Source organism: Gopherus flavomarginatus, chromosome 5 (genome assembly GCF_025201925.1).
Source record: "Gopherus flavomarginatus isolate rGopFla2 chromosome 5, rGopFla2.mat.asm, whole genome shotgun sequence".
Classification (NCBI taxonomy): Eukaryota; Metazoa; Chordata; order Testudines; family Testudinidae; genus Gopherus; species Gopherus flavomarginatus.
Window position 1 is genome coordinate 131,746,529 of NC_066621.1, and position 15,740 is coordinate 131,762,268.

The following is a 15,740-nucleotide window of genomic DNA, read 5'->3' on the forward strand; positions in this document are numbered from 1 at the left end:
ATAGACCTTTTTTATAAAAATATGCAAATAGCTTTGGGAAAACACAAAGTGGCTTGAGGATGCAAAATTATTAAAAATTCATTAACTTTAACTCTAGTTTTTCCACTTAACTGCCACATAAACTTCCAGTCTCTCCTTCCAGGCCCCTTTCAAAACTAACTTGCTGACTGGAAGAATTTCTGGAATTTGCTGTTTAAAATACTGAATCCAATTACATCTGAGATGTTCTTGATGCTATGATATGCTTTGGTAGAGAGACTTCTTGAAATGAAGGTGCACTAAAAATCAGCAACTTAGATTTATTTTTTTTCTTAAATTGTGTGACACTTGAAAGTTGAGATTCTCACTTCCATAAAGGCCATTTTCTACCAAAGTTCATTAAATGTTGCTGGCCTGTTGGTTGCTGGTACTTCTTCTATTGCTTTTATATACTTACCTTCTGGCAATATATAGCAAAAAGGAGATTTTGTTCTTATAAATGTAGGGGTCATAGTGGATAAACAATTATTGTGAGCTCCCAATGCGGTGCTGTGGCGAAAATGGCTAATGTGATCTTTGGATGTATAAAGGGGAGTAGTGATTGTACCTCTGTATGTGGCATTTGGTAAGATTGATAACAGAACACTGCATACAGTTCTGGTGTCTGCATTTTTAAGAGTATGTTTAAAAATTTGGACAGGGTTCAGAGAAGAGCCACAAAAATGATTCAAGGGCTGGAGAAAATGCCTTTACAGTGAGAGACTTAAAGCACTCAGTCTGTTCAATTTATCAAAAAGAGGTTTGAGAAGTGACTTGGTGACAGTGTATAAATACCTTCACAGGGAGAAAATACTGGGCTCTAGCAGAGAAAGGCATAACAAGAACCAATGGCTGGAGCCAAAACCAGACATATTCAAATTTGAAATTAGGCTCAGATTATTAATAGTGAGGGTGATTAACCATTAGAACAAACTATTAAAGAAAGTGGTGAATCCCTTGGCATCTTCAGATCAAGACTGGATGCCCTTCTGTATGATATGCTTTAGTCAAACACAAGTTATTGGGCTCAATGCAGAGGTAACTGGGTGAAATGTTATGGCCTTTGGTATACAGAAGGTAACACTAGATGATCTCGTGGTCCCTTCTGGCCTTAAACCCTATTAAACTCTGTGAAATGCATGTGAGTTTTGTTAATGTCTATAGACATTAGTATAACCCGTTCCTCCAACAGTTGCTTTACTATCTGTTTACTTTCATTAAGAGCTTGTCTATTGGAGAAAAAACAACGAGGCGTCCTTGTGGCACCTTAGAGACTAACAAATTTATTTGGGCATAAGCTTTCATGGGCTAGAACCCTCTTCATCAGATGCATGGAGTGGAAAATACAGTAGCAGGTATAAATACACATTACTTGAAAAGATGCGAGTAGCCTTACCAAGTGGGAGGTCAGAGTTGGTGCATGGCAAGCTGGGGTGTAAATCTACAGTGTATTAGCATGTCACACATTAAGTGGCTGTGTGGACCATGGACTGCATGCTTGAAGTTCCCTAGTGCGCTTTGACCTACTGCTGTTTAAAACGAGATAGTCAAAGCACACTAGGAAATTTTTATCGCACAGTAGCAAGGTCCACACAGTCAGTTAGTGGGCCGCACACTATTGCTCTGTAGATTTACACTCCAGCTTGCTATGCACTAACTCTCCCTCTAGACAAGCCCTAACCGAGGAATAGTTGTATTTTCCTATTTTTGCTGGATGGGTTGATAAATGCTCTTATTGGTTTTGATTGCAAATATTTTTTAGCATTGACAGGCTTTTGTTATGTTTGATGTTTGTTTATGTCTGTTGAAGAAATTTTACTGCTGATGAACTGACCAGTAACTGGAAATTTTGTATAGCTGTCACTTGATCTAATTCCCATTGAAAATAGTGGGAGTTGTCTCACTTCAAAGAGAATTGAACTGTCTGTTAATCTCTCTGCACCTCTGTTTCCCATGTGTGAGATGGAATAATGATGTTCACCCACTTTTGTAAATTTGTATCTACAACTGTAAAGTGAAAGACATAGTAATTGCTATGTGTTTCTGCAGCTTTTTATCACCATGAGCTAATTGGGTAGTAAACTTATCTTCCTCATTTGGTGTTTGAATGTATTCGCAGAACTCACAGGTAAGAACAAATGCTCCTTTTGTCAATACTGTGCATAAAATAGACTGAGGAAAAGGTAATTGAAAGACATTATGACTGTCTGGATTAAGAATATTGTCTCTACTTGTTGGCAGAAATTGGTAAATGAAACCTGGTAATCTTGCCTGTGCAATTGCAGAAATTACACAGGAAGGAAAAATTTTCCATTGAAATTTTATATTTGTCATTTTAAATATTCAGAACAAAACAACAACTAAATAAACCATCAAACAAAAAGCTTTCACCTTTTACCATACAGATTTTAAGACTGGGATAAACAAGATTAAATTTCAGACCCTTTTAATGTAACTCAGAGAAAGTACGGTCAGGTTTGAGTATCAATACTGTGTTATATTGATTAAATCAGCTATGATATACATAGTTCAGAAATTAAAATAAAATCATGTATATAAAATTTTTGTACATTCTCTACAGTTGAAAAACACTGATGTCTTGTAATGGGTTATCCTATGTAGATCCCCTACCATCTGGATATCTGCATGCACCTCCTCATGAACCTTGGTAATCACTGAAATGCAGATTCATAGGCAGCTTAGATATATTCCTCAGTGTTTGTTCTGTGCACCTAATGACTCCTTTGTATTTGGCATTGACAGCTCCTTTCCTTTTTGATCTCCATGGTTTGGTGGATCTCAGTGCCACCCGAATGAGGTTTTTTGAAGGCCTTTATTTAGCTGAATTTTCTTTATTAAGAGCTATTTTTCCAAATATTGTGGCATCAGAATAAAATTCAATTAATTTTGATCTTGAGCTGCAGTGTCACCTAACGTAAGTGTCTACATCCTTCTAAGGAAAGGGAGCCCACAATCTTACAATACTCTGGCTTCTCAAAATTGTGAATGTCTTTGTTTCTTACTTCAGTTATATATTATTTGGCTCCTACACATCAGGCCCTTTCCCTGTGCTATCCGATCCATTCTAAAGCCATTTTCAAAACAAATTATTTTGTAATCTATGAAACTATTTTTTAAATTTGCTATCCACCAACTTGTCAACTTTGTAAGTTGCAGTTGCTATTGACAAATTCTCTTACTGTTTCCATAAGGTTAGGAAGTGATAGTGATGGTGCTCTTAACCCTTGCTCACACTCTAAAGTGACTTTGGGTTGAAATCTAATCAGTTTTCTTTCTTTCTTTCTTTCTTTCTTTCTTTCTTTCTTTCTTTCTTTCTTTCTTTCTTTCTTTCTTTCTTTCTTTCTTTCTTTCTTTCTTTCTTTTTCTTTTCCTCATCAAAAGGTTATGCCATATTAACACAAATACAGAGTTGATAAACTGCAGCATTCTTTCAAGGAAAATCTATTCCAAAGGGACATAATTCACATTTCACTAGAGATGAAATTTCATCTGTTCCAATTGAAGAAATCTGCAGTGCTTTCTACATTTTGGAGCTGTAGCTGCCTGAACTTAACTGCTAGACCTTAGCCTTTTTTAATAGGGCAGTTCACCAAAACCAGCTAGTTTTTTTGACATCACACTGAATCCCTCTGAGTTTGCTGGTTAGTGCTTTTTTGCCACTGGAGAGTGGGAATTTGTGAAGGAGATCCCATGACTAGAAAAGAAGTTACTTACCCATAATCATAATTCTCCAAATGGGTATCCTCCTCGACAGATCTGCACTCACAAACCTGATGTCTTTTGTCATACATTTTTATGTCCAACTTAAGGTCTATGGAACTGAAGTGGGGATGGGAGCCAGACACATTTTAATAGGTGGAACTCTGCAGTTCTCAGTGCAGACATCAATGCAGGCACATGTTTAAGCAATCTAGAAATTTACATTTCAATGTCTCCCGAGGTCCATGAGGAGGCACATCCAAAGAATGTGGCTCTCACACATGATTATCCAGAGAGTGTGGATCTCTGGAGGAGCTACCCATTTGGAATCTTGAGTTGTTGGTAAGTAACCCTATTTATGTTGTGTACCCAGTGAACATATTTAAAATTGAAATCAGATGCTTTCTATTCCTACAAAATCTATGTTGATTTTTTTAACTTCAGCTTAACCTTGCAGAAATGTACATCTCCAAAGTGCCAATTCAACCCACAATTTAAAAACCTATTAAGTTTGGAAAGTGGGTCAGATAGATAAAATCAACAATACCACGTTCTGTATTGCACTGTTTGCAGTTAACCCTTTTGTAGTTAGAATGTACTAACAATCTTGTCTTTCACATAAATCTTAACACAAGGGGCAGGAGGTGAGATGGGAGCTTCTTCATAAATAACTCTAAAAAGGGGCCAGAATTATCTGTGCTGTCTTTAGAGCCTGTCTGTATCCTGGAACTCATGTTTTGATTCATGCTCTTTAGGTCTAGTTTCTTCTGCCCTCTTTCTTAATTGTTTGGTAAAGTCCTCCTTTTTTTTTTTTTTTTTTTTTGAATGACTGTAAAAGGTGTAGTTCGAGAACCAGATGTTTATGTGCTTTCTTATTCTGATCCCCAGTACCATTCTGTTATAAGACCATACGCTGACCTTATTCCTTGGCAATACTCCCAATAGTGGTGATGGAAGTTGTACAAGGGCAGTATATAACCCTAATGACAAAAAAAATGCAACCTATCCTTATTAAGGAATATGAACATTTTATTATACTGGTAGTTGGTAAGCTGCCCAGCACAGCTTAATTTTACTTGGATAATGGGCATCCTGGTAGAAACATCCACAGCTATAAACGCCCACAACCAGCTCTTGAGATGAATAACAGTTTTCCTTTAGCTCAGCTACTTTGAAAAAGGGTACTTGAACATACAATCTGACTGGTTGACATTTCTGTACTGAGACTTCTTTATTGTTCACCTCTTATTACGTAAATGATAAATGCACTAATCATTGCATGACAGTTGTAAGCAAGTCATAAGCCTGGATCATCTTTTATCTGTCACATTTATACCTATAATTTGTGTTTTTGTTTTTTTTGTTAAGAAAGTCTGTTGGAGGCTTGTTTTTGGTTTTTACTAAAGAGTTAGATAATATTCTTTGCTCTTTCATTAAATATAATTTGTCTCCCAATATGTATGCTAAAAGAGACCCAAATAAGCATCTGTGAAAAATATCAACTGACAGGTTGAGCTTGATCAGTCTAGAGAGAAAGCTAAGTGTTACCAAGGTTGAATTCATAAGTAAAATATGCATCGTATTTTAATAGCGAATTAGGCAGTAAAACCACTTAAAAATGTCATTCTAGTAATAGCCAGCAAAATGTACATATTGCTAGTGAGTAGTGTGACTCATACAGTCACATATAGCAGATGTTAGGATATGTCTAAATGACTTTGAAAGATCTAGTTAGATATGGCCTTTAATTTTCATTCTGACAACGGGAGTTGGACTAGATGATCTCCTGAGGTCCCTTCCAAACCGAATAATCTATGAACTGTCTACAAATGAACACCTGTTGACATTTTCGCTACCATATCATCATCATTAGGGCCCCACCAAATTCACGGCCATGAAAAACACATCATGGACTGTGAAATCTGGTCTTTTGTGTGCTTTTACCCTCTACTATATAGATTTCACAGGGGAGACCAGCGTTTCTCAAATTGGGGGTCCTGACCCAAAAGGGAGTTGCAGGGGGGATCACAATGTTATTTTAGGGGGTGTAATGGTATTGCCACCCTCACTTCTGCCTTCAGAGCTGGGCAGCCGGAGACTGGTGGCAGTTGGCGGGGCACCCAGCTCTGAAAGCAGCGCCCCTTCTCCTCCTCCCCCCCCAGCAGTAGCGCAGAAGTAAAAATGGCAATACCATACCCTGCCATTCTTACTTCTGCACTGCTGCTGGCGGTGGCACTGCCTTCAGAGCTGGCCTCACAGTCAGCAGCCGCTGCTCTCCAGCTGCCCAGCTCTGAAGGTAGTGTCGCCTCCAGTAGCAGTGCAGAAGTAGGGGTAGCAGTACTGCAACCCCCCTTACAATAACCTTGCAACTCCCCCCACAATTCCTTTTTGAGTCAGGACTCCTACAATTACAACAGCATGAAATTTTAGATTTAAATAGCTGAAATCATGAAATGTGTGATTTAAAAAATCTGTATTATTGACCAAAATGGACCGTGAATTTGGTAGGGCCCTAATCATCCAATATTTGACTTTGGAATAGGCACGCTGAATGAGTTTCTAATAAATGAGGTTGGTTCATGATAAAGTTGAGTATCTATAAATAGAGAAGTGTTTAAATAAATAACATAATGTATCTTTGGCCGTTTTTATTAAGAGGCTGTACTATAAAATTTTATTTATGTTCGATATCAATTGGTGATGGAAATTTAAATAACTTTGTGCAATTTGGTATCCCTTCCCAGGTGTACAAAATATTTATCTCTCTAAGCCATGAATAACTGAAATGAATGCTGGTTGGTTTGTTCTGACATTTTCTTACTATACATAAAGAAAGCATCTACCCCAAACACAGAAATAATTGAACAAGACCCACAACTAAAAAGCTTAGTAAAATTGTAATGTGTGCTACATTTTTTCCTTGCTAATCAACGTCAAACATTATGGTTCACTTTAATTTATTTGTCTTGAAAGCTTCATATTATTATGATTTGTAAGACACCTGAATTTGTGAAGATTAGAGTATCTCTAAATGATTGCTGTTGAGAGGAAGTTGTTGTTTAAGGATAGTTTTGTATCTAACTTCTTATATACTGGTTCCTAGGATCTGAATAAACATGGGAATTTTCTTTTAATGTATATCTGGCTCATCCTTTTAAATAAATACCCTTTTTGATTATACAGGAGGTCCTGCATGTTGCAGGGGTGGAAATGCAGTTAACAGCTGCTGTTGCATTTTTGACTATTCAACAAGAGGAGTCAGTGTCCATTCATACTTATTCCCACTCCTTCCTACACATCATTCTACAGAATCTGGAACATAGGGATGCAGGTCAGGATCATGATGCTATGCTGATAACTGATTGGTTCTTTGTGATTTATGTTTCCTTAGTGGTTGTACAGTACTATTTAAAACAATACGTGCAATCTATACCAATTTGTGAGTTTATTAATTGATGATTTTTTTTGGACTGGCTTGCTGTATGTAAGGTTTTCTATATATTGACCTTCCTGCAGACTGTTATTTAGCTGAAAGTTTCCTTCAATTTGAATAAAACAAATACATACATTTCTGTTTGGTGCATGAAATTCTGCGGTCCTTAGTCCAAACTTCCAGTGGATTAATTGGAATCTGTGCCTAAGCAAGCACAAGTAAGGACTACAGTATATTCTTCATAATGTTGAGATGTTCTTTTAACTTCTTGAAAATTGCTTTCTTAATACAGGAAAAATAAAAAATGACTTGCAGCAAAAATAGAAAGTTTTTTACATAAGTAAATTAAAGAAAATAGCATGTTATTTCTAAGTGGAGGAAACTGTCATCTTCAAACAGTTGTCCAAAAACAAGTAATAGAATAATTCTCCCCTCCACAAAATGCAGGCAAAACCTGCTTTTCTCATGAAATATATTCAAACAGATAGAAGTATGTAACTATTTTTGAATGTAACTGTATGTCATTTAGAAATATAGTTCATTGAAGAGCTGACTGCACCAAATCAGAAGTTGTTTCATATAACTGACCTATAATACATATAGTCTGTTTGTGTCTAACAGGTGTCAGTAATGCGTGGCTAGAAACTCTTCTTGCTGTAATAGAAGTCTTGCCAAAAGAAACTATCAGACATGAGGTAATGTTACTTTTTCCTGGAAACATTAAGGGAGAATAGATTAAAGATTTTTATGAATAATGATCTGATTTTCAAAAGCTTGGAGTACCTGCAATTCCTATTTGCTTCAACAGGAGTAACGAGCGGTCAACAACTGTGAAAATCAGACTACTGTGTAGAACATAGTGTAGTAAAGGAATGTGTTGTGGGTAGATGGGAAGTCATCTTAAAAGGCTTTTGTATACATCAACAAACAATGACTACAGTATTTTTAAATAACATATCAATAAAGTGCTTTCGAGGGTCTATGTTTTCAATTTTGAAGATGATAGTAAAAGTGGAAGAATGTTCTAACAAAAGAGTTTTTGTTTTAGTAATTTAAACTTCTATATTGGCACTGAACTTAATTTTATGCTATAGGTGTAGTGGACTTAAACCCTCAAGTTCCTCTCATTGGGTCAAAGCCTGAGGTCTTTATTTGGAGGTCAGCCTGCAAACACTGTGTATTTTGTGTCTACATTATGGCTCTGGGGGTAGGGAAGAATTCTATCACCTGCCCCTTAATGATCATTTGTGCTTTATAAAAATATTTATAAATGAAATCCATTGTTGCTTTTAAAATAGCTTTTAAAGGGTAAAAGGCTAACAATAACAAAATAAATTTATTTTGCTAGAACCAATGTGTTTCTGTAATGTAATTTAAATAATGATCATTTAGGGAAAATGTCAACTTGCTTTCTACTTTTTCCTTAAGACACAATAAAATAATAGGATGGCCTCATAACAATGTACCTTGTTTATAATACAATTGCCGAGGCACTTTTAGGACAGCAGTTGGATAAGACCACATGATATGAGGCTTTTCTTAATTATTTCATTTTTGTATTGTGACACTTAGATTCTTCTCATTTTATTTATTGTAATGGAAATTAGAGGGCTGTCTTAAATTCAGAGCACTTTAGGGAAAAGACTGTGTCTTGCTAAATATTTGGAAAGTTTCTGACATGTTCAATGCTTCCATTGTTCAAATATTAAATAATAATAATATATGGTACCTACAAAACTCATATGACTTATTTCCTCACTAAGTGTTATGATGGGTAACACATTCTTTGTGCTAATTCTAGCTTGTTCATTTGTTCACATTTTCACAGTAAGATGGTGGGAAGGGCTGCATCTGCAGCACTGCTACTCTTTCTGGCCTGTGTTCAATTCTGCTGGGATTGTGCATGAAAGGTTGGATGAAGAGCTGAGGCAGAGCAGGGGAGGTACTCTTCTTTGCAGCACCCTGCCCTACTCTGCACATGAGTTTCCTTGGCAATTTCTCGTCAGAAGATAATACAACTAGGCATATTATCTTCCTCTGGCTCCCTTTGACAGCTGATCCTCTGGGATCGTGGAGGAGATCCAGTAAACAGTTGCACAGCTCCAGCAGAAGCAGCAGTGGGTCATGGCTGCACATGGAAATGGAATCCCTTCCCTATGGATCCCAGAGATATTCAGGGTTGGAAGGGTATACGTCCACCAGAGTTCACATCAAAGGGGGTGTCCCTGGAGAAAAATTGGCAAGAAGAGATTCATACTATTTCTTTTCCCTCCTCCTCCTCTGGGTTTTTCCAAGCAAAGGACCCTTTGTGTGAAAATTCCTCAAATAATATCTATAAATATACTTATAGAATTTATTCTCTAAATAAAAACACAAGAAGATAGATGTAATGTTGCAAAGGTGTAGTGGCTATAACTGTGATGTGAATCATAAACTAGAATTTCGGCCGAGATACATTTGGTAAATACTATAGTTGGCACTGAATATTAAAATGCAAGGTTCTTAGTAGTCTTAATGTGTGCATTATTATGATCACAACCTAATTTTGTAGAAAAAGTAATTGACATTTGTATTATGTACTTCTAGACTTTTTAACAACAGGAATACGTTTTTTACTGTTAAATATTTCCTCCCATTTTTTCCATATAGATCCTGAATCCACTTGTTTCCAAGGCACAGCTTTCCCAAACACTTCAGTCTCGCTTAGTTAGCTGTAAAATATTGGGAAAATTAGCTAACAAGTTTGAAACTCATATGTGAGTAGTTTGTGTGTACGTGTTTCAGATTTAATGTTTATCACAATGTCTTTGCCAGTGGATAATATTACAAGAAGTAGATTTACATAATTGTCTCTATTGTACAAAAATTGAATGCTTTTGTTCTTACAGATCCATCCATCATAATACTAATTAACTATAAGTGATGTTCATTAGATAGGTCACAGTACTCAGCGTGTTCAAACATTGCTGTTGTCATCAGATTTCAACTTCCCTGTGTACATTCTTTGACCAGTCAAGAGGTTACCTTGGGAGCACCATTTTTCATGTCATTTCTCCAGATTATCGTTCTGTGTAGGAAGGTCCACAGATCTAAACAATGGTTTTTAAGCCTGCTTGCAGCTTTTGGAGGCATAACCATGCCTGCCTATCAAAAATAACAGGAGAGGATCCCCATTCCTGATGAGCCTGACAGTTTAATTCTGTCTCCTCACGTGCAATCAGACTCTTCCAAGCCTTCCTGATGTATTTTATTAAAATCTATTTTGAAATCTCCAGTAAAGGAATTAGTAAACTTAAAACTCTCTTGTCTTAAAGGCAAAATCTTGTTTCTAAATTTTGAGTTGTGTGGCTAGATTTCAGAATTCTTTGCTTGGGATTTTCTTCTTGTCATAACTGCATGGGGGACACAGCAGTAGCCAACTGCTGTTGACCTAATCTCCTCCACTTCCAAGACTGAAAGTCAGTGCAGAACCTAGAAATACCTAAAAGGAGTAGAAGCCCTAGAAGCTATCTGCACCACAACACCCATACTACCTTATTTACCTTCTACCATCAGTTTAATCAGCCCTGTATTAAATAGGCCCTTTTCGGCTAGCTGTTCCTGTGTAGACAACATTAATAACCATGCCTCAGGATTGTGTAGATGATACGTTAGTGTCCTCAGAGCCTTCTCAGGGTCTTATCAGACTCCCAGAGTCTCAAGGTTCAAGAAAAGCGTTCCCTTGAGATTACCTTTCTGGGCCAAGTTTCAGACCCCAGGTCCCTCTACAGCAGGGGTCTCAAACTCAGATCACCACGAGGGCCACATGAGGACTAGTACATTGGCCCGAGGGCTGCACTGACACTGACACCTTTTCATATACAGGTACAAAAGCCCACCCCCGCTGCCCCAGGCCCCGCCCGCACTCTACCCCTTTCATGAGGCCCCGTCCCTTCTCCACCTCTTCCCACATAAAACTTGCTTAAGTGGGCAGCTGAGTGTTCCCTGTTGTAGGGAAATCTTTAGATGGCATAAGATTGGTATAGCTGACTCTATGCGACCCCTCATTGCTGTACCTGTCATTGGGATGTGGGTGGAATCTTTTCTTGGGGATAAGTATCAGAGGGTAGCCGTGTTAGTCTGGATCTGTAAAAGCAGCAAAGAATCCTGTGGCACCTTATAGACTAACAGAGGTTTTGGAGCATGAGCTTTCGTGGGTGAATACCCACTTCCTCAGATGCATGTAATGGAAATATCCAGGGGCAGGTATATATATGTGTGCTAGCAAGCAAGCTAGAGATAACGAGGTCAGTTCAATCAGGGAGGATGAGGCCCTGTTCTAGCAGTTGAGGTGTGAAAACCAAGAGAGGAGAAACTGGTTCTGTAATTGGCAAGCCATTCACAGTCTTTGTTCAATTCTGAGCTGATGGTGTCAAATTTGCAGATGAACTGAAGCTCAGCAGTTTCTCTTTGAAGTCTGGTCCTGAAGTTTTTTTGCTGCAGGATGGCCACCTTAAGGTCTGCTATAGTGTGGCCAGGGAGGTTGAAGTGCTCTCCTACAGGTTTTTGTATATTGCCATTCCTAATGTCTGATTTGTGTCCATTTATCCTTTTCCGTAGAGACTGTCCAGTTTGGACGATGTACATAGCAGAGGGGCATTGCTGGCATATGATGGCGTATATTACATTGGTGGATGTGCAGGTGAATGAACCAGTGATTCATTCACCTGCACATCCACCAATGTAATATACGCCATCATATGCCAGCAATGCCCCTCTGCTATGTACATCGTCCAAACTGGACAGTCTCTACGGAAAAGGATAAATGGACACAAATCAGACATTAGGAATGGCAATATACAAAAACCTGTAGGAGAGCACTTCAACCTCCCTGGCCACACTATAGCAGACCTTAAGGTGGCCATCCTGCAGCAAAAAAACTTCAGGACCAGACTTCAAAGAGAAACTGCTGAGCTTCAGTTCATCTGCAAATTTGACACCATCAGCTCAGGATTGAACAAAGACTGTGAATGGCTTGCCAATTACAGAACCAGTTTCTCCTCTCTTGGTTTTCACACCTCAACTGCTAGAACAGGGCCTCATCCTCCCTGATTGAACTGACCTCGTTATCTCTAGCTTGCTTGCTAGCACACATATATATACCTGCCCCTGGATATTTCCATTACATGCATCTGAGGAAGTGGGTATTCACCCACGAAAGCTCATGCTCCAAAACCTCTGTTAGTCTATAAGGTGCCACAGGATTCTTTGCTGCTTCTTGGGGATAGTTGCAGAGCATAGCAGTTGCACTTCCTCCAAGAGTGGAGTGTGTAAAGGTGGCCTTTGACCCCTGCTTAGGTTCTACACTAAGTATAGTTTGTGATGACCTGATAATTGTGCAGTTGGGAGGGCTACTTATACTTTGATAATTGGCTGATATCTGCTCAAAACTTTATTTTACCAGAGCCAGTTAGGATTGGGTAAAAGAAATGGGAGTGATTACCTTTACCAAGCTGTTGTTTCCATGAAAAAGAAAGTCTAAATAGTGTGTGGATTGGCCTTGGCCTTTTTTTGTGAGGCTGCTTTTAATCTAGCCAAGATGTTGCAACTTAGCATACCATGAAAGGTAAACAAGTGGGCCATGTGGCGGTGTACTTGAAGTGAACTGCTGTACATTATGCCTAATTTCGTTCTGTTAAATGAAGTTATTTGGAAGACTAGATGCAACCATAGAGAAAATTTCCAACCTGTCGTACTGTAAGCATGCACAGACCGTGGCTTACAGAGGATCTAAATCTGATTCCTGGAAATCTGAAATCTTAGAAAGACCAAGTAAAGCAGCTCATAACTCCAGCTGCAAGTAAAGAATTGGACATCAGAATCCTTACGTGAAGGGGAGGGAAGCTCCTATGGTTCCAGAATGACCAAAATTTTTTATTACCATTAATAACAGTTTACTTGATATGAATGCTGGGTCAATCTGCAAATAATCAATTTGCAAGATTGAAGCCTTTGTAATGTGTGTTTTGTATAGTGCTATGAATATGTATGTTGCTGTTTTAAATAATAATTACAATATTCATGAATAGAGTCTATCTAGAGTTAGACTTCTTATAGTTTCCTGAAATCTGACTTTGATTGTAACTTTTCTGAAGACTAAACGGAATTGTTCTATTTCAACTTATTCCATTTCAAACATCCCTTCTTGGAAATACTTTCTTGGCTAGAAGAGCTTGGATACTAGAAACCCTTGAGCAGGTCTCCTTTTTTCATTTTATTTTATTGTCTGTATTGTGATAGTGTCCAAGGTCCCACTCAGGATTGATGCCCTGTTAGTGTTAGATGCTGTGCAACCACAGGATGACTTGGACCTCACCTTGCATAAAGACAAGTTAATCTTCAAGATTTTCTTCCCAAAGTGGGCACAAGGTTTCCATATCAGCCTGGAGATTTCCTTTCCTTCTGTATTCTAAGAAGTTTTTAAAGATTCCTTAAATTCTATCTGGACTGAAATAAGGATTTTTTAAATTATAAATTCTGTTGTTTGAAACCTCCTCCAAAGAAGAGCCAAAGAGCTCCAGGACTATGTAAGTCAGGTCTTGCAACAGAGGTCCAGTGTGCATTTATTCCTACTTCATTGGGGCCTCTTCCACCGTAAAGAGTGAAAGAGGTGGAAGACATAGCTGCACAAACCAGTTGTTCTGATGTTTTGGAAATCCATTCCTTTGACTCTGCACTTAGTAGAGTCTTAGAATATCTTAAAGGCCATGTTTATTATGGACAAGTGGTTGGCAAATGGTTTCCCACTCTGCAGTGGGGTGAACTGCTCAATAGTCCCTTCAGATTAGATTGATGGATCTGCAAAAACACATTAAAAAACCTGTTTATTTTACAAACTAAGCTTCTGTGTTTCGCGCCCACAGTTGGGATAATGCTATCCTGTTGAGTCCATTCACAGGACTGTATTTTTTTAGGACAGAACTGTCTGTATGCTGTAGCAGAATCTGTTAGAATATAATAGGGGACTGGTCAACAACAAAATGTATAAATGGTGATTTAGAGGGTCTTGTTTGATTTACTGGATGCTGGAACAGATCAGTCTAATGTCTGCATTAGTAGACTTAAGTTATTGCACCCTAGTTTTTAATTTTATAAAACAGCCATTTACATTAAAATTCCTATTTAGTTATGTTTGAAAGCAGCTGATTATGACAAACATAACTAGGACTTTCATTTCAATTTATACAATGTTTATGTATTCATACAGCAGCTGTCCAAATATTGTACTGAAGTTGGTTATTAAGTATCTTTATTAAAAGTAACACTATACTTAAACAATGTTTTCAAAGGTTTGCAAATCCTTCAAATGAAATATTAACAAACTGCTGTGAATGTGGATAATACTCTTCTGTGAAAATTCCATTTTGTATTTTAGTTTAGTTATAAAAATATGCTGTAAAGTTCTCTACTATTTATAATTATAAGCTTCAGAATTGTCAGTTGTACTTTATCACCCTGCCCTACAACACCTGCTCATAAAGGTTATAAATATTAAATGTTGCTGTATGAAGGGTCAAGTTAAGATTACTGTGAACCATTTAGAATCAGATGTGTTCATTAAATAGAGTTTACACATACTTAGTTCTTCATATTAATTTAAAATGTTCAATTTTTTAGCATTAAAAGGGAAATTCTTCCACTGGTAAAATCGCTCTGCCAAGATGTAGAATATGAAGTTCGATCCTGCATGTGTCGGCAGCTGGAACATATAGCTCAAGGAATAGGGTGAGTATAACTTGAAAAATGTACTACAAAATGTAAAATGTAGCTCTGAAGTATTTAGTAGTAATCTAAAAACTCTTTAAAATTTAAAACGTGTATCCCTGCATGTTAAATTATTTGATATTCAAGGCGTATTGCAGTCTCTCAATTAATTGTCCACAGCTTTCACCCACTTATGCTTTATGTAATTCAGGAATATATTTTTGTAACTGCGATGTGAACAAAAAACATTTTTCTGAAAAGGATCTGATTCAAAGCCCCTTGAAAACAATGGGAAGATTCAGCTGATATCAGTTGTTTAATGTGTAGGTACACAAAGATGGAAGACTATCTGGAAGGAGTCCATAGTTCTTAAAACTTACTGCCACTCTTTGCAAAAGGACGATAAACATGTTTTGATTACTTATAGTAAATGTAAATTCTGTGGCAGCTGTTTATATAAGCTTGAAAGCTGGTTCATTTTTTTTAAAGTTATAAATATAGCACTAGAGAAGGCTCTGTTGAACTTATAGACAAGTTAAAACTTATAGTGTCTTGTCTTGATCATACAACATATAAGGTACCACAGAATCAGGGCCACAAAGATTAATTTTTTTACCCTCTGAAATTCCTATCATAAACACAGATGTAGCTGTCTACCTCTCTGTTCTTGTCTAGGAGTTATGAACAGTACATAACATTATGGGCTTGATGCACAAGTTACTGGATGAGTTTCACTGGCTTCTGTTATGCAGAGAGGGGTCATATGAGATCGGGGGAGGGCAAACTACAGCCCACAGGCTGGATCTGGCCCATCAGTGCTTTCAAT

General features: G+C 37.6%; 1 protein-coding gene across 3 annotated transcripts in view; it reads left to right on the plus strand.

The window, feature by feature from the left end:
• The window catches only part of PPP4R4 (protein phosphatase 4 regulatory subunit 4), a 123,408-nt gene that overhangs the window by 45,757 nt on the left and 61,911 nt on the right, over positions 1 to 15,740 (plus strand). For 2 of the 3 annotated variants that reach the window (XM_050954463.1, XM_050954464.1), the window contains 4 exons: positions 6,922 to 7,069; positions 7,793 to 7,866; positions 9,821 to 9,927; positions 14,828 to 14,935. In XM_050954463.1, coding sequence (XP_050810420.1) covers positions 6,922 to 7,069; positions 7,793 to 7,866; positions 9,821 to 9,927; positions 14,828 to 14,935 — 437 coding nt within the window. Of the gene's footprint in view, positions 1 to 3,999; positions 4,081 to 6,921; positions 7,070 to 7,792; positions 7,867 to 9,820; positions 9,928 to 14,827; positions 14,936 to 15,740 lie in introns of those variants that run through there. The other variant, XM_050954466.1, reaches the window with a different exon arrangement.